The sequence below is a fragment of the Larus michahellis genome, chromosome 2, assembly GCF_964199755.1.
Source record: "Larus michahellis chromosome 2, bLarMic1.1, whole genome shotgun sequence".
Lineage (NCBI taxonomy): Eukaryota > Metazoa > Chordata > Aves > Charadriiformes > Laridae > Larus > Larus michahellis.
In genome coordinates this window covers 66,845,303-66,869,786 of record NC_133897.1, presented here as the reverse complement: position 1 = coordinate 66,869,786, position 24,484 = coordinate 66,845,303, and the positions used below count along the sequence as shown (strand labels likewise).

The 24,484-nt window shown below is 37.0% G+C and overlaps 1 protein-coding gene across 2 annotated transcripts in view; it reads right to left on the bottom strand.

The window, feature by feature from the left end:
- The window catches only part of CTDP1 (CTD phosphatase subunit 1), a 112,874-nt gene that overhangs the window by 66,830 nt on the left and 21,560 nt on the right, over positions 1-24,484 (bottom strand). For both annotated transcript variants that reach the window (XM_074575776.1, XM_074575775.1), the window contains exons 5-10: positions 23,611-23,761; positions 17,701-17,791; positions 16,414-16,580; positions 14,498-15,583; positions 5,928-6,069; positions 3,802-4,032 (exon numbers count right to left, since the gene is read on the bottom strand). In XM_074575776.1, coding sequence (XP_074431877.1) covers positions 3,802-4,032; positions 5,928-6,069; positions 14,498-15,583; positions 16,414-16,580; positions 17,701-17,791; positions 23,611-23,761 — 1,868 coding nt within the window. The remainder of the gene's footprint in view (positions 1-3,801; positions 4,033-5,927; positions 6,070-14,497; positions 15,584-16,413; positions 16,581-17,700; positions 17,792-23,610; positions 23,762-24,484) is intronic.

The following is a 24,484-nucleotide window of genomic DNA, read 5'->3' as shown; positions in this document are numbered from 1 at the left end:
CATGCTTTACATTTTCAGTTGCTTGTTACGTTGGTTAAAATTTAAAGACATACAAATGCAGGAATTTACATTTATTTCTAATCAGATGAGATTCACGAGTCTTTTTTTTTTTTTTTTTTTTTTTTTCAAAAATAACACCATATTCAACCCAGCACAGGTTGGTTGGTGCTTGTCAGTCTTACACGCACAAGGACATGCACGTGCACTATAACTCACTGCATGCAGGGCGAGTTCAACATTTGGGGAAGCAACAAGCATCTTAACACTTTCATCAATACAGCATCAGGGCAAAACTAAAATCGCATTATCATCATGAAAATGTTAAAAATATTTCAGTTCCATTCATGATTTCAATTTGGTATCTAGTTTTTTTGCTGTCATAACAAGACTGATAACATTAGATAGGAAAAATTGTAACAATGAGCATGTGAATTAAGACACAAAAATGTTAAAAGTGAAATTAATTTATATAAATCTTCAAGAATTGCTTCAGCCACCAACATTTGCTCTACACACCTTTTCAAAGCAAACATTTGGCACATCTTAGCATTATTTAAAATCAGAGCGCCACTTCTGCCTTCTCACATGTAAATTATATCCATATTTTAAGCCTTGCTTCATCTGTTAGTGTATTATTAGCATTCACTAGAATTTAACTTGTAGTATTATTTTTACTTTATCCTAGTCCAAGATGCCATTAGCATTTGCCTTTTTTTGGACAACACTACATTACACATCTCATGATCTGTAACAACTTTAGTGTTTACTGTAATGTTTGCAGAATACTATTTCCATATGAAAATGCAAATTGTTGAGATACATATGGAGTGTCAAAACTCCGATGCGGAGGTTATTTTTTAAAAAGAAATCCTTCCTATATTTGCAGAAGAGCTCCTGTCCGCAGCCGCTGAGCAGCACTGCACTGCATTCCATTCCCTGCCCTTCTAGTACAGCTGCAGACTCTTTGCCACTCTTCCGCTCGGGCTGCGACAGCCATGACAAAAAGCAGGTGTTCCAAGTCTCTCAGAGCCGAGCGCGATGGCAAGATCTATGCCTGTCGCACAAAACGTTGACCAAATGAACTGAACCATCTGTAACTCACTGGGTGACAGTTTCACAGCAAAGTCCACGTAGATATTTAAACTAATCATGTCCCAATTTAAATTATGTTTCAAGTTGAATCCCAGAAAGAAACTAAAATGTAGAACCCAAAGTAAATAAAAAGTGAGAACTGAAACAGTTCTTATGAAATTGTACTCGGGTGACTTGAAGCCCTTTTAGTAACCAGCCTTGCAAGAGCTTATCTTCTAAGCTCAATAAGGTCTATTCTTACCGTAAGAGACCGAGTACCATTGCTATGCCACATGTGGCTACCATCTCCAAGGGTTTCCTCTCACAGCAGTGCAATTTTGTTGCCCGCTGTAGGAAATTCAGAATCAGATGAAGTTTTTAGAAACTATCAAAGATTGGAGGCTTTGACTACACCTACCCACAACAGGAGCAGCTGTGAGTATTAATAGCTTCATCTAACTCTGCTTAAATTCAATGGCTTATTGATAAATACTCTCATCTTTCTGGAGGAAGTGAGCATAGGAGCATATGAAGTTTGTCAGGACACAAAAATACATTTCCCTCTACCAAGAAATTGCTGCACTAAGGTCATTTTCTCTAAAGTCAAGGGTTACATCCATTTTTCAATCAGATGTGAAGCTTTTTTAAAAGCTTTCATTGATGTATGCATTAAGACAAAGCAAGGTGATGATACAGTACTTCTGCCTCAGTTCTTTTTGAGTCAAAACACAGCAAAGCTGTTCCTATTCGGCTTTTTGTTGCTTCTTTACAGCCTTCATGCTCTGCTTGCACTGTACTTCATATCCGTTAAAAGTACTTAACGTGGTATTTGATCACCGCACTGCTTTCCTCCTAGACTTTACCAAGACACTCCTCACCATCTTAGTTGAAGATAGCGGAACTGCTCTGAGGAATATAGACACATCCCAATTAAGAGACCAGTGTTTACAGGTCATTAATTTTACCACTGGAACCAAGACAACAGGAAATGATGATGAAAATACTATTTCCCAGCATATATCTTATGCTATTCTCTTTTCTTACAGCTGCAGATTGAGTACTTTGATTCACTTTCTTAGATTGAAGTGTCTCAACCCTGAGCATTGTCAGTCAAAAAAATGTTTAAGTAAAATAAAATAATGGAGTAGAAAAGAGATACAGTCTTGCTCCACCACCAAAACCTGTCTGGGGCTCCGAGAAACTCAACTAAAAGGACAGGTGAAGTATATTTCTTTCCTTTTCCGTAAGATGTGCAAGTGAAGAAGCACCTCTGCATTCAAGAAAAATAGGCTTAGGTGTGGACATAACTCTTCATCAAGTTGTTGACAAAGGCACAACAAACATCAATATGCATTAATTTCAACATAAACCATCATATTGGAGCATCTTAGAAGTGTCATGACAATTATATACACATACAACCAGCCCAGCTCTATTTCTAGAGAAGTTCCTTTCCACAATAACCAACAAACAAAACAAAAAGCTTTTCAGCTCCTCTCTGGATACACGCTGTGTCGTGATTATTTAAAGTTTTTCCTGTTCATTTTATATGTCATAGTAAAGTAAAATACAGACTTTAAAGACACAGTTAAAAAGGAACTGAAAACAAAACGACTTCACAAAAAAGAGAGACTCAACCTGTGTTGACAGAAACAAGGAAGCCGAAATAAGAAAATGCCTATAAAAAGATGACAACTGAAAACATAGGTTGAAATAATTTAGCAACAGGAAGATAGAGTGGAAACATAACAAGCTGCACTAATAATATAAAACTTTTATAAGTGAGACACTGCAAAAGTGGTGGGGGAGAAAGAAGAAAGGTAGAAAACTGGGGATTTATAGTTGTGCTTTGTATTCTTGTAGTTGTTTGGAAAACTGAATTGCTTTATAACAATTGCTATACTCTGATCACATTGTACAAAAGAATTCTGATCTCATTTTACAAAAAGAAAAGCTTCGCCTTCAACCAGCTACTTCTTTACCACTGGAGTCAACAAGCCTTGCTAAACTTCTTGGCATTCCAGATAGTTAGATCTTTTACGGAGATACTTAGGGATGAATTTTAGATATTTTATGCATCTGTAAGAGACAAGCGTTGTTGTAGCTTAACCAAATCCACAAGTTTTGACAAGGTCCAGATGCTAGCCTTTGTACTTCAAAAAGCAGGCTGCCTCCCCCTCCTGCTGCTTTAGTGTCTTGATTTTGTGATCTAAGGATTAACAACTAACACTCAGTCAGAATACTGTTAGCTACACCCCTTTTCCCACCACTTCTGATATTCCTCAAAACAAAACACAAAGCTAACGTCCCACCTGAAGGAATTAGGTGAAAAGGAATATTTTACAAACAAAAGCCAAATGCTATCAGATATCCTTCATAGACAAAAAAACCAATCCAGTATTCCAAGACTTGTTAAATATGTTAGGCCACCTCACTTCAGAGATGAGTTATTTGACCTCCTTTAAAGCGCACAAACTACACGCTGCATTTATTTGGTTTGAGGCTTCTACTCACACTTAGATGAGGCACAAAAAGCATCTGGAATTCTAGCATTCCGATTTCACTTCAGCTGACTATTCACTTTCACTCATTTCCTTGGCTTTTTAGAAAGCAAACGAAGTAACTAAAGCAAAGATGACAATTTGATCAAGTGTGAAGATAACAAGAGTTAAATTTACTACAGTATCTGAAAATAATAGTTGAAGTGACTCTTAGCTATGCTTTAGGTACCTGAAGGACGAGTGTTCGCCGTGGACTGGTAAGGTGATGGGAGGAGCTGGAGACTGGATGTACATCGACTGGCCAGAGGTCTGAGCGCCTTTCCTGATTAGCTTTCCAGTGTTAGGATCATAAAGTCGAACTTCAGGACCAGGCTGAGACTTTGGATGGATGGGTGTTGGGTGAAAAAGAGCTGTCTGAAATGTGTTGTGTGTATCAGGAAACGTGGCAGGGCTATTCTCTCTGTTGGATGAAGTTCAGAAAAAGTTGCTTTAGAAATTTAAGTGAGTTATCTAACCAGAATGTAAAAAATGAATATTCCTTTTTTCTAAAGGAGAAAGTGGGGAGAAAAAAATAAATAGTTTGGAAGATTTCTGAAAGAACACTTCTTCTCCCCCACTCCCATTAAATGTGTCTTAAAAATTGTCTTAATGTATAAAGTTACTGAAATTGCTTCCAGGTAGTAACAACAGAACAGCTAGAGTTGCATGACAATCTGCACATATACAACAAAGAAAAGCATGCTATTGTACCAGATCCTTGTACTTCCTCTCCAAATTGACTCTGAGAGAAAATAAACACAATATTAACTGACAAGTCATCCAAACTCATTTGTTAAAATACTAAGCTACCTATGATCACCCTGCTGCATTTTAAAACATAATTTTTCAAGTGTCAGCAGAAACATTCAGAGTTCAGCCTGCAGGAATCATCACTATGGTATACTATCCAATTACAACAAAGTGCCACAAAAAAAAAAAGAGGAAGCAAACAGAATAATTTAAAAAGAAATAATTAAACAAAACAGTTTGTTATACACCATGAAACTGAAGCTATAGAAAAAACAAACCACATTGTAACAAATATTAGAAGTTCCACAAAAGTGGAGTTTTTACCACATGCTTTCATGGACGTTTCTCAAGTAGTCTTGCAGCATTTTCAGTAATTATTCCACAGATAGGTAGAAAGACCAACATTCATTTAGACATCAAAAAACGATGCTTACAAGCCACTGTCCAGATTTGTACTGAGAACTTGGCTGTGTCAGGCCTCTGAGACGAAGTATTCTAGTCAAGCCATAAGCAGGCTACATCTCTTTCCTAAATTCTAGAGATCCTGGGTCTCTACCTAGTCTCTCAATTGATACATGACCTCACTTCCATACGTTTCTACTTTTGGTGTCTTTGGAGTATATAAGGACTTACATTCTGCCCTCCAGGCGCTACCATCTTCTAAGAAGAAAGCAAATCTCTAGCTTACTCAGTCACTCATGCCAGTATCAGTTTAATACAGGAAACCTAATATGCTATGCCCCTTCCTGTCTAAACATAGAAGGGAAGGTCCTCCCTTAGGCTTGCAAGATGCTATTAACGTCAGTCTATCCAAACAGAGAAGTCAAGAAGCAAAAGCTGGCTCTACCATATCTTGTCATGAGTTATTTTAACCATGCCACCTTCCTAAAGGGAGCTGTTCTTAATAATCCTCTGACTTCCTCCGTGTAATAAAGTTTTTGGCTGCCCCTTCTATTTGCTGTCATCCTAATGCACTGATTATTTTTAACCCTTTCTCCTTTAATACTTTTTCTTATAATCCCCAAACCTCCTGTTCTCTTACTACTTCTTGTCTTCCAGTTTTTGTTTCTACCTTCATGCCTTCCAATGCCTCAGGTCTTCCTGCTGTATTTTTCTGGTTTTCTCTTCCTCCCCACTACCAAGTCTCAGAAAAAAATGCCATACTTTACCAATTTTTCATGTTGTGGGAGTGTGTACTTTTCCCCCCCCCCCACCCTCATTTGGCAGCACAGATGATCCTCTGCCTTGGTGGCATTCCCTGTGTTAATTTCTGGATGAACTGACAAGATCAACTGCTCCAGCTGAAGATGGCTAACAATGACAACTGCTTAAGAAACTACTGGTACCACAGGTTTCTCCTGATTCTGCTAGTTGCTGAACTGCCTCCTGATCTTCAGTTTAAGCAGCATAGAAATCAACGAAAATGGAGGGTTCTTTCATAAAATCTGTAAGCATTGCACACCATTCTGAGTGTCAGAAACTGATTTTATAGCTGCATTAACAAATTAGCATGATTGTATGAATAATCTATTTTCATGGCCCTTACTCCCCCAAGTTCCCACTTACCTGTGTGTTTTGATGTAGTCATCCTTCAAGGGAAAGAGCTGTTCCTCAACCTTATCCCAGCGCTCCAGGCAGCTCCACAGCCAATCAGGGTTTACAACATGGAGGTCCTTGCAGTCCTGAGCTTGCCGTACTTTTTCTGTGCCTATTACAAAGTTAAACATAACATCACAGTGTTTCCAGAAACACAGAAAATAGTTTTAAGTACACACTGAAAGCCGTCACTCTTCCCTTTTGTTATATCTCTATAATTTATAGCATTTCATCTTATTTACACATTATGTAAAACGCTTAAACTCAGTCATTTGCCCATTAAATGTTTTTGCACCAAGAGAAAATAATGCACTACATTTTTTTGTTGTTGTTTAGAAATGCGAAATAAAAGGAGACCACCAAGAACTGAAGGCAGGAGTAAAAGTAACAACTTAGCCCTCTTCTCTAGGTTAAGAGCCGAACTCTCATAACTGAAGTTGAAGAATAAATCACTTCAAACACTAACCAACCCTGTTGAAGCCTATCAACTCTGCACAAAGACCTTGGGGTTTCTTCCTGCAGATGCTTATATAAAACCACAATACTCCAGTCTAGTTTACCTTACTAACTAAAAAATAAATAAATAAAAATTCTAAGTTTTAAGTTTTTAAAAAATTTATCACACACGTGCCTTCAGGAGTGAAGCCTCCAGAAAAAAAAAAAAAAATTAAGTTTCAGAACAATCCTGACAAGGAAGCAAGAACAGCAAATAAATTTGATGGTTTCAACACAGTTCCCTGGAGTTTTATCTGCGTGACTGCCATTTAACAACATGACTTTACTCGTTTCAGTTAAGATGAAAGTCTTGAAGTACCCATACTTCTCCACATCATTTGAAGATGAGAGCAAACAGTTAATAGCAAAGGCCTGTTTACAACCTGAACTAGAATTTACTGGGGTAGACAGATTAGCTCAAATGCTCTTGAGGATTGACCTAATTAGTTAGACAGTTCACTTTCTAGACTTCTGTAAATTCAAAAAGACTAAATAAACAGCAAGAGCAGGAGATCACTGTCCTTTGCCAAAGAGCTGAAAGCATGTTTCCCTACTTTTGTTCCCCAAACCCAACAGAAGTAGGGCTAACTTCTCCTCTGTCTTTAGATACAAATACTTTTTTTCTTGAATTCAGATTAAGAAAAAGATGTTCTATGCACAAATACATTTCTTCTATTTTCAGGAGCAAATGCAAGCAATCCCACAGTTCAGGACTTAAGAGCTGCACAGTAAACATATAGCTTTTCTCCACACTACTATCTTTGTAATAAAAATGCATTAATTTAAGAATCTAAGATAAACACAAACACAAGGATGAGAATTTAAAGATAAAGCCTTTTCCAAACCACAAATGATTTACAAATGCTGTTTTTTAATTTTTGCCATGAAATAAAAATAAAACCACTGTCAAACAAGGACTCAAGGAAAACAACTTTAGAACTCCAACCATGTTAATCCCAGCACATCTTTGCTGTTCAGGAGGTTTTAACTGACTAAAAAGCAAAACTCTTTAAGAAGGGAGGTCGGTGTACCTAGATCATTCATCCCCTGATAGAAGAAATTTGTTTTCCAATTGATCATCAGTGTCAAAAGTAATCAGTGAGGCGGAGCACTTTCATGCAACAGTTATTGGAAATGAGCCAGTTTACAGTGCCAGAGGGAGCTTCCACAGGAGGTATTATTATTATTATTATTTATATAACCTCAGTAGGAATTGTAGAAATACCTGCAGTTAGACACACATATTTATAAAGCTGTATTTCATTTATACACAGGGTACATTTCAGAGGAAAGAAAGCAGAGGTTCTGAAGAGAATTAGATCAAGAGATCTGGGGGACAAAAGGATTAAAAAAGTGAAAGACTTGGCTTGGAAAATGCTTTCTTTTGGTAATAAAGGAGAAAAGTAGTGACAACATATTAAAACAAAGCGGTAAGAAGACAACTGCTATAAAGAGGATGCTGAAATTGGGTTCGTAAGCATAGGAGTTTCAACAAAAAAAAAGCAACAAGAGTGAGAAGTCCAGTGGAAGTTTAGGTACTTGTGCCTGGTATTAGATACTGAATCAAATATCAGATGTGACTAGCAATACTGTCCCACACGTAACTCTGGAGCTGATTGAATACAGCATACAATAGCATGCTACTTCACTAGTAAGCATACAGAACAGTTAACTAGAGTTGCTGGTGCTATTGGATAGACAGACTGTACTTATAATACCCTGAAGAAAAGCTTATCTGGTACCATAGTACATCCATTCACGCAACTAAAGATATTGCTGCTCCTTTTGGATCTCATCAGAGAAAACCTGAACAAAACCATAAAACTGCACCTTCATCTCATGTTAAGTCTGTGAAGATATGTGAGAAGATGGCTTCCTCTAACTATTTTTAAACTCGATGCTTCTGCATTGATGATTTGTCAGGTGCTTCATCTTGCTGCCTGTTCCACACGTATACACATTCTGCATTCATGCATATCTGATGGTTTCATACCGGATGTACACTGAGGACTACTTCTGGTCAACAGGATTCCAACAGAAGCCTTAAACATGAAAGCCAAATGGCACTGTTTTGTATGAAACTCTTATGGTTCTGAAACAATAGCTCCGAAAGGTATAGGCCATTACCATAAAATTAAAGTTGACGTCATGAAGACCAGTGTGTAACCAAACCCACCTCCTGAGGGTGAAAAGCCTTACCTTTCTCACCTCTGCAACACCAAGGCTTTCTGCTTCTTCCTCGTTTCTGAAGCATGCTCCAGCATACTGAAAACTGCATGAGGTAATACAACTATGCCATCTCAGGGGCTGCCTTCTATTTCTATCTGACTTCTTCACAAATCAAGATTTCACATGTATGATGTTTTTAGAGTAAGATTTGGTAGAACACCAAATTTAACTGGGTAGGAGAAATGGTACTGCAACACTTAATATCCTTGCCTTCTCCTCTCACTTTCCCCAGTGTAACTTCCCCTTTTGGAAGTATGCTTATTAAGAAGAGACAGCAGAAAGGGTTTTAATCCATCCAAGCAACAGTATTTCTGATGCAGTTAGGAACATCTGACTCATCCAGCTGGGCTAAAAATCACTTAAGAGAAAAAACTGTTTTTCTGGACAACTTTTTTGCATTATTCTCCTCTAATCACCTTTCCCTACTTCAAATTCTAGTCTAAATTAGTTCCAAAAAGGTAAAAAAGCACACAAGCCATTCCACATGAAGCAGCCAGGGTTCAAATTCATCATATCTACCCTCTGACAGATACAGCCTGAAGCACATAATATTGGGAAAAGGTTATTTTCAAACCTGGGGAAGTGACTCATTAGTTCTAGTTCTGAACTTGCACAGAAAGGCTGAAAAAAGCATCCTGTTAATCTTGACAATTCATTACTAAAAAAGTGACCAAAATCAATAATGCAAGAATAAACTTCTACAACTGTTCTCCAGGACATACAGTTTCACTACAGCATTTTATTTTGTCTTACCCAAAGTTGAAGCACACCAGGCACTTAAGCAACATAGATAAATGAGACCTAAGCTGTATGTTTACGAAGACTAAGCAGAAATGCTATATGGCATATTTGACTATGTTCACATTACCAAGTAGTGCAGCCCGACAGGGAGATCTGCAGGGCAAAAGGGTGCTGGAGGAGCGACGCCCATCCCCATACGTATTTCAGGGACTTTTGCTTTAGATTAGACCTGCAGACTGAATACCCGTGAGTGCTTAGCTGACTGTACCTTCCAATTCAACCCCCCCCATGAGGAACCCAGCACACATGCTCGAGGCTGTGCCAGGATGAACCAAAGCACACGATGCAGGGGGAGCAACCAGAGTCACTGACCACACTCTCCTAATTCCAGCACACCAAAGTCAGCACGTCCTCATGGCAGTTTGTAACGAGGTAGCCAGATGTTGCCTGGAAAATCTGATCACTAGAAGTTTATTTCTATTCAGACCATTCTTATATGTAAATCTTGATTTATGATCAAATCCTGAAGCTCTTCAACAACATTACCCTAAGACAAGTTGTATAGACCTCAGTGTTTTGCCCTACAAGAATTAAGCAACCATGAACTAGTCATAGATGTGCTGTTCAGAGGCTACATCTAGAGTTCAGCTTTATCACTGCACTGTGCTTTGCCAGTAAAAGCAACAGGCTTATCTGGTCAGTGCAGATGTTTAGAGCAGTGCTTAATTGGGTTTTTTTTAAAGACGTGGCCTTTGAAAATACTATTCAGAAAAAAAAATAATATCTGTGGACACATTATAGCTATGTCTGGTGAAGACCTCGCACCACTTCACAGGACAGGCTAACAAGACTTTACCAGCTGGCAGCTTTCTCTTGTGTCTCAGTACCAGCGAGAGAGTCAGGAGCAAGCATTTTTTAAGGAGGTAGATGTGGATGAATAAAAAGGAGCCACAGTTCATAGAACAAATGGTATTTTAAGCAACCTGGTATTTAATGATATTAAGTAAAACTTGACATAGGCTAAGTCAGGAAATTATTCCCCTGTTACTTTCAAAGTAGAGGAAGAGACACAGAATTAAATATATTTTGAAAAAAAAAATTAAAAAAGGGAAGAAACATTCAGAGCCTAAACTGACATATTTCCACTCCTACCCCACTAGAATAGTTTTTAAGTGACCTGAACAGCTTTATCTTCTCCACCAGCAAAAACTCAATACAAAAATCAACCACGGTATCTCATTTGTTCAGGAAGGAACATAGCAAGGTTTATGAAATAGTGTGGTAACTGCTTTGCCAAGTGTGTACACAGCTATAACAACTCGTCATCCAGTGCAGTTTACTGTTGCTTAAAGCAAACAGCAGATATTTCAAAAACTGAAGAAAGATTTATGCAGCCCATAGGTAAGTGGAAAGGACTATAAGGTAGCCTTTTCTCAGTCACTCAGATCTATGAAAGCTGATTAGATGATACAAAGATTCGTGTATTTTCCTCCCTATATAATGAATAAAAAAAAAAATCCTAAATAAATCCTTTTTCTTGGAGAAAATTATTTTCAGAATTCAGAGTATCTGAATTACAGAGTGTCTGCAGCGAAACAGGCTGCCTATCTGCAGAGAAAGAGACAAGTATACAAAGAATAAAAGAAATCTAAGTTATTTACTGCAATAGGCTGACAAGAACGCTGTAAATACAATCTAAAGTGGTATTTGCTAGCTGTTTATTCCACACACCAAGCTACGATGTGGTCACTTTGCAGGGGGAAAAAAATCCATCCCTCCAGGACGTAGGGGGCACTCTTTTTCACACTGACTTCTTGCCTTTTTATTTCCTCCAACAAATTCTTCCTCCGTGTTCAAAACTCAAAAGCTAACAGTATTTGCCCTCACTACTGCTGCAGATTAAGTATATACCATTTACTACAGTGCAGCTAATGCAAAGTAAACATGCAAGTTAACTTGCTCGTCTGAGCCCTAAGCTAGCCATTGTTAGCGGGCTCATCCAGAAACACTGAACTCAACAGGTATGCTTTAAAGTCACCTTTTCACAACCACATTAAAAAACTTAAAAAGAAAAAAAGAAAATAAAAGCAGAACAACATTGTCTGGTCTCAGGCCACTGACTTTTGTTCAGAAGTCAAGAAGGGACATGCTTTTGTCTCCCCCCTTCACCAGCAGTTAGACATCAAGCTGTGCTTCAGACGTTTACCACAGGAGCCAGAGATGTAATATTTTTATGGCTTACCGGCAGTAATAGAGATTTGTAGAATTTGCTTTCTAACCACATGAGAATCAGTATGAAAATCACGCTGACAGCTGACTTATCACAAGTCCAGCTGTGACCGGACACAATTTATATCCTTAACATCTCTGATTAAGCTTCAGAGTTTCCCTCATGAAATTAGGATGATGAAGCATAACTACTCCCATCTAAGCATCAGTGAGAAAATATAGTCTTCAGTCAGAAAAAAAAAGACAAAACAAAAACCACCACAAAAAACCAAAACCCCATCCCAAACCAAACCCACAAGCAATCCATGAGAATCTTAAAAAAAAAAAATATTATTGGAGAATACGTTTTTTTCACTCCAAATCCCCCTATTTCACTGCCATTGTTACAGAAATAATGACTAAGTGATGATGAAAGATGACAACAGTTTTTCTCATTAGACAGAAAAGACTGTCAAGTTGCCTCTTGTAGAATTAGATAGTGCAATTCTTTTCTTACTAAAAGCAGGGGGTAGCTTCTACATACTGACAATAAAGATTTTTCACACTGGCAATTCAGGAATAGTACTCTTCTTGTGATTTCTTGTTTTAAATAGCAGACAATATTTGAATTTATTTTAAGTACCAAGTGCAACACCAGCATTACATGACTATTTTGAAGAATCTAGGTCTTGACAAAAAGTCTGAAAAATACAGACCTCCCTGGAATCTATTTATTTTTCAAAAGAGCACTCAAAATTGATTTAAAATGTGTTAATAAACTCAATTCAAACACCATAAAAGCACGTTTATGTAATCAAAACCTAAAGTTAAAATAGTTTTTCAAAGTAAGATCAATAGTAGTGGATGATTCACTAAGAATGTACAGGTAGTGAATAATTTTCTAATTATTCTAATGCTGTGTACTTTAACATAATGTTATTCAGTATTTTTTTCCTCTAGAGAAATGCATACGTTTGGGGGTGGGGTTGTGTCATTTACCTTTATCCTATCAACTTTACCACATCACACAGTAGTTGCGTCCAATGTACAACTACATTCAGAAGCTATCTAGTGCAAGTTAGACAAAGCAACTTTGAAATGAAGCATTTTAAGATTTGAAATTGGAAAAACATGAAAGTTACATTGACAGCTATTATGTCTCCAATGAAGTATGACAAACATGCATAATTCTTTGCTGATAAGAGTATTGCTATTCCTGCAATTTTAAAAAGAGCTGTTCAGCAACTGCAGTAAAACTACAGATGCCCGAGCTGATGTGTCCACTAATTTTAACGTTTCCCATTCACTATTTCAACTGTCACACTTTCACAAACCCCAGCTAATCTCCATGAAATTAATTCCAGCCTCTTCTGGTTTTTAGGTTGTTTTCACTATTTAAATGCATATCTACATCAGGACAAATAATACAAACTTGCTACTTCACTGCAGGTCCATCGGTAGAGATTTTATTCTGATGCTAGGTGACTAGGTCAATACTGCAGCCCCTTCTCGCAACAGTTGGACTTACCAACTTTTTAATAAAAGCTACCTGTGCTTTTCAACACTAGAACCATACATTGAGATAACTGGAAACTGAGGTAAGTTTACACTAGCCTAGCAAATATATTAGCCTAAATAACAACAAGGCTATATATATTAAAAAAAGCTGATTAGCATATCGTAATAGACTGATAAATTGGCTGGTTTTAATCCATAGATTTTTTTAACACTACTCGTATTTAGAGTGGTAGAAATTAAGGAACTAAAACATCCTCCTTTCAGTCACTAAACATTGGAGATTTTTGCATCACTGCCTCTTCAACAGGAAGAAATTATTCCTGGTCAGCTGTATAAGAAATACCTTGTTCTATTTCTTAAGTCGCACACACTTTGAGAAAAATATACACATCTATATTACAGCCAGTGAAAATATACTCCATTCTTTTATAGTACAAGCTGATGAAACAAAGATGCTTCTCATGTACTGAAAACTTATATGAACAGCAGTCAGGGAAAAAAAATATTCCAACAGGCAGCAGATGTGTATTTCTTTGCTTATGATATCTAAAGATGTCCTAAAGCTACCTAGAAGTTTTAGAAGATCTAAACCATGCAGTTTTACTTTTGGATTTTGTGGTTCTGATTATCAGATATTTAGATTACAACTTCAAAAGGCCAACAATGAGGTAACGAAGGGTCAGGGTGCACACAAAAAAAACCCTTTGTGCTAGAAGCTAGTGGTGGCCTGTTAGCTCCTCTATGGCAGCTAACCAATGGTACCTTATAGCCATGTAAACCCAGGTAGCTTTGTGAAACACATACCAAAAGTTAGGCTAAGCTCTCTTACATCTCCCATGGCAAAGATATACAGGATGCACAGAGAGCAGTGACAGGGTATCATCAGATTCCAGTCTCTTAAGATAATAATTTGATTTCCACACAAAGTGAAACGGAACCACGAGAGATGAAATATGAGAAACCAAGACGGAAAGCATTGCTGTAACTTTGTAGCAAGGCCACTATAAACTCTTCTCGGACACAAATCTTAAAGTTTCTATTCAACATCTTTAACAGTTGAAGACTTAGTATCACCAACTCTTAACCAAGAGGTGAGACATGACATATTACATCAGAGGTTATTTAGCAGGTCCTCCTTTTAATACTTAAAAGCCACACTTGATCAAAAAGCAGCAGAAAAAAGCCTTTAAAAAAGGCTTTTAAAGTTGTGCTAGGAAGACTCTCCCCTTCAATTTCAGTGCTAACCTCAGTTATGTTAAAGTCTGTAGGTTATACAAAAACCAGCTCAAGGTATGAATGAACTGCAACAGGAAAAAAGCTGATGGAAAACTCAAGTCTCATTTACCTACCTGTCCTTGCTGCAATGAGATGTGTTGCTTTGTCAGGATCATCAGCACTCAGCACAAGATTCTTCACAATTTTAGCTCCAAGTGCTGTGGCATGATAGTGTTCTCGTGTTTTCTCAATGGGGAAGTTTGTTGGGTAGAGTCCACTAAATATTATGGTTACATCTGCCAACACTTTACTTTTTAGTTCTGGTACTATTTTTCTGATGTCTGGAATTTCCTCAATCTCTTTTTTCAGATATTTATCATACTTTGTGTAATAATCAGTGTGAACCCGCACAAGGATCTCTTCAAGGTATATTAAATGGTCGTCATCATCTGTATCATCCTCCTCCTCTTCTTCCTCCATACTCTGGTCCAAGGATTCACCCATTGTAATTCCAGACTGTTCACTATTCTGAGACTCTGTTTCAGCTTCTTTCTTGTCTGCACACCCGTTTCCTAAATCACAAAGGCTTTCCTGTTCACTTTCTTCTTGTGCTTCAAGATCAGTTTTGTCATGAATATTTTCACTAGGTAGAGATTGCATGTCCCCAGAATGATTCAGCAGACCATCCTTTTTTTCACTGACATCAGTACAACTCTCTTTCTGCAAATTCTCATCCTGCAGAGGTTGCGTGGATTTCTTCCAGCTTCTCTTTTCCTCATTCTCACTATCTGATACAGAAGTGGATGACTTTTTGGTATCCAATCCACCATCACTTTCACTGTCACTAGACAGTTCAAAGTCCAAATCATTTGTTGTCTTGTCCTGGGTTTCCTGCTTCTCTATCCCCATTTTATCAACTTGTTCTGAAAAAGTCTGAGATTCTTTTCTATTTATCAAATCGTAAGTTACCTCACTGTCCTTTTTGTTATCAGTGCTATCGTTTAAGGAGTCCTGGGCATTAACTTTATCACGAGACTTCATATCCCAGTCAGGTGTTTCACTGCTTACAGAAGTACTTCCATTTGCAGTGCAAGTGTCCTTTGTAGCTTTCTTGAGACCATTGCTTTGTTCTTCTACACATGTAACATTCCGTATTTCTTCAGCATCCTTTACTGATGTCACTGCTGAAACAAGTGCCTCTGGTTTTGTAGAGTGGCTTACTAAGACACAGGAAAGAAAGAAATTAAACATACATATTATTCTCAGGTTTTGTTTGTTTTTAAATAAAAGTTTAATCAAAATTTAATTTTCTTTTTCCTTAAACACACAGTTTACATATACAGTCAGACTTCACTATGCTTAGAAGTGACCATTAGGCTTCTCAAAGTTGTTAAGATACTTTACGTGTCAATGATTACTAGAAGGAACTGGCAAATCTAACAAATTTTAGTTTTGTGAAGAAGCTGTGCAAGTAGCTTTAAAAAAAAATAACAACACAGGTCATAAGTAATTATTTGTTAACTATGCAAACATTAAAGTATTTATTGTGTAGCACGAGTTTTATGATTACATCTCAGAGCAATGAAATAACTACAGAGAAGAAAAAAAAAATAGGGCAGAATTCACTTCAGAAGGTCCCAGTCCAGTACTACAACTACAAAAACTTCCTTTATAAACCTCCATCGCGTTCATAAATTTCCTGTTTTTCATAACCAAAATAACTACCTTGTTTTACAGAGGGGGGAAGAGAGAAATTGTTGTTTAGTGTACTGCCACATTAGGTCTCCAGCCATAACAGCCAAAATACTATTACCAGTACTCCACTTCTGCTGTAGTTGCCCACTAAAAGGAAAGCTATCAACAAGAACAGACCAGTTTTACTAAGCTACTTACATTTGTGCTGCGGGAGCACTCTCTGTCAACTACAACAGTCTAGGATTGCTCATCTGAGCACAACAGCAATACTAGTAAGATCAAGCCAATGACGTACACAAATCACATTTGACAAGTGGAAGTAGTTGTAAAAACAGTTTAAAAATTATGTAATTACCTTTCTTCTTCATTTGAATTTCTCTTGATCCAGGAGGTGCATTAATATCTCCTATCCCCTGAAAGTATACGTATTTCTTCACAGTTATCAAATTGGGTGCAAACTTCCAAACATCCTCTCTATCATCAATGATGCAAACCATGGAATCCCCACATGGGAAGAGATCTCTAAGAGACAAAATGGTTGATAAAACGAATCCAGTTTTAGAAAATAATAGTATCAATGAAAGTAGTTTCTGTTGATGTTCTGGTTTATTACAAGCATGCCTGCAGGACATGCTTATATATGAACTTACAAAAGCAAATCAGCAAGATTAAAATTGCAGAATTCAAAATACAGTATTTGAACTAATGAAAGTTAATAAGAAAAGGAAACAGGTATTTTAAATTCTCTATTCCAACATCTAGAAGCAAGAACCAACAAGCCTTTGCTAGAACAAAATATTACAAAATTTCTGTCTAGCCTTCACAGTTTATGTCAACAAACAGCTCAAAGACAACTATCACATGGGCAATACACTATCTATATATAACTAGGAAAAAGATACAAGAAACATTTTTGAAGAGTAGACTCATTCAAACCAAGACAAAGGAAGCAAAAAGTACTAATATCACCTAGGCGGATGACGTAGAGCACTTAAGATATAAACATGCATACGAAAACAGAGCAAGTGAAGAAAAAAGCTTCTTGTTTGCTACAGTCAGACGGGGAGGGGGCAATCATTTTTAATCTAGGTTTATGAAATTTTAAACATATCTGGTTTTTAGAAGAAATCTTGGCTTTATACTCTGAAAAAGATCAGAACATGAGTTTAGACTAGAATATGAATTCAAGGCTCTAAATGACCCAATTTCAAGAAACACTGCAGAAGAGAAGCTGCTAGATATATGGCACATTTCAAAGTCAGAATACTAGACATTCAAATATGAATTAACCTCAAACTAGGAATTTTAGTTTAATTAAAAAGCCACAACCTACAAGATCTTATAGAAGGTCAACAAGCCATAAAGTGGAAATACGGTTAAGTTATTACAAGAGTAAAAGGTATAAGTAAAACAAAGATGCCATTACTTCACATTCTTACTGTTCTAGTAGCACAGAACACATTAAGTGGACGAAATGCTGCAATACCTAACGTTGCAGTTTTATTGAGATGGTGTTGATATTTAAGAGGCAGATATGGAAGGGCTATAAACATGTTAAGTACAGGGGGAGTAATTTTTATTATATTTAGCATATTCTCTTTGTTGTCCTGTTTTGTTTAATGCATAAGACCCATATACATACCTAAGATTCCCAGTTTTAGAAAATGGATCAATACATTCATCCCTTGACAATATCCGATGGGAAAAAAGCTTCTTTTCAGGGTCCAAAAATCCTTTTGAAAGAAGGAATTAAAAAGTTAATGTTCAAGGACGCTTGTTCCTTGTTTATGTTCTATATAATTCAGCTATTTTAATCTGTGCACAGCAGTTTAACAAACATACAATTTTAAGGTAAAAGATATTATATGGAGGAAAGGATAAGCACAGTGGATCAAGTATTTGTAACTAATGCAGTGGGATTCATTTTAAAAAACCCATCTTGTTTTCTTTCAATATAGCAGCAAAACTGAAGTAACTAAATTTGTGACAGCCAAATAAATTAGGCTGAAAGAAATACAGCAGGTGATAGATACATATGATTTTTTGCAACTTACATTTATCTCTCTACAGGTGGTTCTTTAAAGCTAAATGCTTTCCTTAGCTCATTATGCCTAGGGACTGCAGAGAAGTCTCACAAGAGTCGGCAATGTGCTGCAATACTTAAGCACAATGGGCAAGTTAAGGGACAGTTTCAGCCGGAACTCTTGCATTTGTAGGTTTTAAGTTGTACCTCTAACAAATACTTTAATACATTTACGTATAGTGAATAGATCCTGGGATTCCTAGAAATATTTAGACCCGGTTGCAGTTCTGACTGCACTCTAAAAAAAACCCAAAACACCAAAATCAAAACAGGAGAAGCTGTGCTAGCTGATCTTAAAGCAAGATAAAATGCCATTATTTAGGAAAATGGTGACTTGGGTGTACAAACACGCATGCACATGCTTTTGAACCTAGTCTCCAATAATGAAGTTCATCTTCATGAGCAGATCACAGCCACATAATTGCTTAGAAAAACTGGCATTTTACATGCTAATCTGAATTTTTCATTTTACTGAATCTGCACTGAAGTTAGCATCAACTTCTCATTATTCTTATGAATAATACAAGGCAGTCAATACTTAATCTGGGAACAATTTTTTAAAGTTTTACTTTATTTTATATGGTGGCCATCTTACAGCTAGAACCAGAGTTCAAAATGACTACAGACTATATGGACCAACTTTAATTTTCTTTCAAGGACCTCTGGGATTTTCACAGAGCACATCTTCAACTCCGTGTGGAAGTCCAGCTCACAGGAGTATGTTAAGTTGGGTCTTCAAAAACAGAGGGTATAAATTAAAAAAAAATAAAAAATAAATACCAGTCACTACTTCTGAAAAGTTGATCCTGTATGTATTTAATATTAATGTGTAATTGGAATAACTTAAAACCCATAAAAGCAAGAAAATTCCGAGTTAAGGACAGAGGTTCAACCTTAACTCACCCGACTATGCTTAAGAATTGCTGCAAACTCGTAGAATCATCCCCTGTAGTGAGACCCTTGCAGTACCTAGGCATAATGAATTGAGAGAATTAGCTACAAAGATTTATTGCTGTACACACAGATATTTTGACAAACTACATAAGCTGTCACACAAGTTGCTGTTCTCCCCAACCAAATTCTCTTCTACTAGTTAATCTGAATACACAGGGACTCACTACACTAAGGTGGATGGGAGTGCACTGATTAAACTGCAAAACCGCAATGGAGCATTCAGTTGCAGTGTTGACTAGCTAAAACTGTAAGAAAAGAAAGTTGGACTAAGAAAGCTCAGACACAGAAACACTGGCTGCCAGGGATTAGGGATGAGGTAATGTTCTGGAGCTTTTCAAGATTGCTTTGGTAAAGACTAATTTTAATATTTTTGTCCCCTTAATAATTCACTAAAAATACTCCATGCAAGAGCAAACGAGACACCTAGTGGCTAGATCACATACTGTTAGTTAAAAGATTAACTTTAAATTGGTTTATCATTGCAAATAGAAGATAAATCTGAAGAACTAAAAACTTTACATTAAAAATAAGTAGATGCAGGTATGCCCTCCAAGATAAAACTCAGTACAGGCTAAGATATAACTTTTTTTAAAAAAAAAAATCATTATAACACTGCTTTCAGTAACAAAAAGAATTGAGAAACCCTCATTATGAAAACCTCTACTACCTTAAAAATAAAAATCTTTTCACAAAGTACTTATTGAAAGATTTAGAATTTGATGATAGTACACTGCTTCATTGTTAACCTTTAATAATGAAGCTGAAGGTTTCAAATGGATGATAGCTTTCAAAGTATTGGTTTTGTTTTGTTTTTTTAAGAAGAGTCAATACAGACCACTAAAAAAAACCCATCTGCTTAGATGATGTCACTTTTCTGTGGGAGCATTTTGTTGCAAGTTTCTGACTTCAGAGCAATGAAAAGGTCTATGTATAAACTCAGAGTATACAGAAACAGCAAAAGCGTTCCTAAGATTTACTCTTTACTTTGTTTCACTTATTTATTCCTATCTATTTCCCACCACCATATCCTGAAAAATTATTATAGTCACAGTTTGCTGCCTTAATGTCGGTAATGAATTTTTATCTTAACAAAATTGGTTTTTATTGGAGAAGTATCAGTTTGCACAAACCATTCCAGCAGAAGGATAAATGTTGATGAATTTCTCGTTTTGTAAGCATGTTTAATATAGAAGTCAAAAAGACTGAAGGCAAAGACTTGCTGTTTCAAATCAGAATTGAGCTTCCATTTATTCTCATAAATTAGCGTGCTAAGTATGCCTCCAAGTAGTTTCTTGAACAAACTGAAGACCCTGTCATTATCCGTTGACTGGTATTATGAGGGACTGTTCAGTAGACTTACCTAGCAGAGACTATTCCCTCCCAGTTGTTTGTTTTCCAGTATCTCAATCTGTGTCTTTGCACACACAGGCTTATCAGCTGTGTTACCTGACCGCGTATAGACTCTCTTAGAAAAGCAAACTTGCAAATAAGACTTGTGAAGTTAAAAAAATCATCACAAGATGCAATGTTCAAAAGTAACTCACTCATATTGGGTAAGTCTCAAATCTTAAGAGGCAGATTGAGTTAAACAGCAATTTCATAGTAGAATTGATATAACAGTAGGATCCAACATGAGTTTGAAGAAGTCTTTTTAAAAATAAATCTAAAATTGAATTTCTGAAGAATAAGGTCACTTCCAGTTCTGCTTCAGGTCCTACTTTAGAACCTGGAAAGAGCTGTTTACCCAATCTTTCAATAGCTTTGGAGCCCTTCAGACACTGGTGATTACATATACACACGTACTCTGTCAATTATTTATTGAAATCCATATTGTAATATTCTTGCTGTAACAAAACATACATATGAATGCCCTCAACTTAGTCCTACTTTATAAATTCCACTTTAAATCTTCAGAGTGATTGCACATTGTATTATTGTTGCCTAGTGGCCTCTGAGCTCAAAATTCACAGTAGTATTCACTTTTACAACCAGCATTTAAGCTGACTTCAGTATTAAATACACCAAACTTCTCTTATGGAGACTAGGAAAAAAATTAAGGAACAATTGGTCAAAATAATTTTGTAGAAAGGAAATAGATTATAAAATCCAAACTCATCTTCATAAATGTACTACGAGATATCCCTCACTTTGTAAATGTGTCAAACTAAGAAAGGGTTTAGGATAAACAACTTCAGCAGACATAAATGGTGTTTACAAATGTCAGCTAATCCCACTTAACATCCGATAGGAGTCAACTGGGATGAGAGAAAAGGGCTGATAAGATGTCATCTCTTTGCAACATGAGGAAAAAGCCTCCCAGGACATGGCAGAAGCAGCTCAGATTTTACAAATAAATCTAGGATGTATGTGGAGGACCTAAGAAAAAAAGATTCCCAGCATTTTATTACAAGTCCTTCCTTTATGTAACATATCACACTGACAGCTTTCTGTAAGAAGTCATTTAACCAATACTGCCATCAAGTGTTCTCTATATGTATTACCTATATATTTCTGTTACTGCGTCTTGGTTACGCAGTGACTCACTCTTGGTGAGTATGTGGATCAATGGCTATATCAACTGTTCCTCCACACCAACGTATTTCAGTTGAAAATATCATCATCACTGTACAAGTAATTCACTTGTATTTGAATGCTTTTGATGAGGTTAGACAGCTTCAGGCAAAACTCCAGAAGTCTGGGGATGTCAGGAGCAGTAATACCCTAATTTGCTCATTTGGTGGCTATTTCCTCTATGGAACAGATGGAGCTGCTCAAGTATGATGCCCACAAAGAGGCTTGTCGCATTATAAGTATCAGTCTGCGCCAGCATGGGGCCTGCAGGGTAACCCAAATTTTAGCACAGAGATTAAAATAAGCAAACACAGGACCAAATCACACATTGAGAGAAGATCAATCACTGGGAAAGCACTTACACATCTGAGTTAGCTACCTCTGCAACACATTCTTCTCCCTGGCTCTGGAGCTGTACATCTTCTGACCTTAGGCCACATACAGATTTTGGCATATAGATCCAAGTGAGGAAGTTTGCCCATCCGCTCCCTTACTACCAGGTATTTAGACCTAGTGTATATGAAAACCATTCCCCTTTTGCTACGCAAGAAATAACCACACCATAAGAAGGAAAGCAGCATGCAAGAGTGTTAATGCATTAGCAGCACACAATGTAAAATCCAACAGTGAGACTGACAAGGCTTTAAGAAGACCATTCAGACAACTTAGCCAATAAATATGAAGTAATGTAGAAATGTTCACTTGGATGGACAGGACAGGACGTGCCTCTCCTGAACTTTCTTTCAAGGAGAATTAGTTGGAGACCACAAATAGGTATTGCTTTCTGGTTACAGAAGTCTCTTACAATTGTCATTACAAGCATCTTCTGTGTCTTATTTAACATGCATAAAGAATTCTCTAACTAGACAATTCTTTTCTAAACTGTTCTAGAGCTAGCTAGTATAGTTAGCTAACTATTTTGGAATCTTCCTTTCTTGCCAAGAAGTGGGATCATTGGGATAGCATTGCTCAAGGCACTCGTGGCAACTTGACATTAAAAAGCAGATGTGAAACACAACTTCAAAAAAATTCAAACTCGGAGACATGGAACAGCAGCAAGGACAGCATGACATGCAGACTCAACCTACAACACAATTCTATTGTCTTAGTCTAACAGACTTAATAAAGGAAAGTCTGAGGTGAAAACGCTATTCTGTCAAGGAAGACTCAAGATGGGGTGAAAGCCAATTTTACAGTTTAAACACATGGTCACAGTCCTAACGTGAATTTGACCCATATACTTGCATAACAGGGTAGATTTCTGCTTGTTGGAAAAAACCCAAAACATTTCAGCCAGTGATCCACACCATCGACTACTACCGCTATAATTGAAATGCAAATTTTCAGTTACTAAGAGAAAATATTTTTAAGTTCTTGAGAAGAATATGTGAAAATACTGCTAGATCGCTGCTTTTCCTCAAGTAAGTGCACCTCAGCTCCAGGACACAAACAGAACTGCTGTAAGTTGATTTACAGCAAATAAACTTGCTTTGGTGAAAGGAAGCAGCAGGAGTTGGTCGAGAAGGGGTGGAGGGTGTTCCGCATAAGAGGGGATAATCTCATGTTGTTGATTTTTATGGAAATGTTACTTTAGATTTCTAAGACAAGGGATATTGCAGATCATTTTTACAGCCCATCAGCATGATTTCTTATTTGATTCAATAGGAAGGCACTAGTTCTTATGGCACAATCTGATTCTCTAACCATTAGGGAAGGAAAAAAAAAAAGCACGTCTGATGGAGAAAAAAAAAGTTTATTTCTAAAATTACAGCCCATACAGGCACAGTTTTGTAAACAAGCCAAGAATTTTGCTTAAAGGACTATTTAGGAAGTGTTTTTGCATAAAACAAAGAACAAATACTTGAAAACAAGCACAGAAAGAAAACTGGTTATGACTATGAAGGCTGATTATGTAAATATTGTTAAACGTAAGGTACTACTCACCTGCAATTGTATGTGCATACAGTCTGCTGCCAAAAGTAAAAACATGTAATTCATACAGCTTGGCAATTTTTTCCAGGAATTCCTTACAATGAGGACGCAAACGAGTATGCAACATAGGCTCACCTCGACCTAACTGGAAATGAAATATTCCCTAGAAGAAAAAGCACGTTTCATATTATCAAAATACCAAACAAAAATGCCAGTATTCCAGAAGAGCGCTCTTCCATCACTTCCACTACTTTCATTTGGTCTGACTAGGCTAAAGCAAATTTTGGCCACAAAGATTATATGGATGAATAAAATCCAAAGCACATTTTTGCTCTGTGCCAGGCAGTACAACGTGAAGCTTTTCAAAGGCAGGAAGCTGCACTGTTGAAAAGTTTACGCTCAAGGCAACTTTCATTCAGATCTTTACTCGTGGCAAACCAGTCTCTTAAAGTTCAGGATCTCACTTCAATCAGTACTACTCAGTGAACTTCACTCAGATTAGTTTCAGTACATAGAAGAACAAGATGACGACTTCGTTGTCTATGGAAACATACCATCAGATAGCAAATGAGGAAGGAAGTTTGCAGATAAAGATCCCGGTTAAAAAAATCTCAAAATCATTAAGAACACACATGTTTTTCTTCAAACCTTGCATTTACGCAGATGAAGACACAGCCTTTCAAATATGCAAGGTTTTTTTAATCTTGACACTGAGTATTCACTGTTCCCTTTCCTCTCAATTGCAGAGTATGTGTAGAGCTTTTTTTTTGCTAGCAGGTGTGAACAGGTGCTGAACCTACTGGACATGAGAGAATGGCAAGAGGAAAGAAAGAGGAACTATGCAACCGCACTTTGCATTGCATAACACTGGAGTTTGAACTTGCAT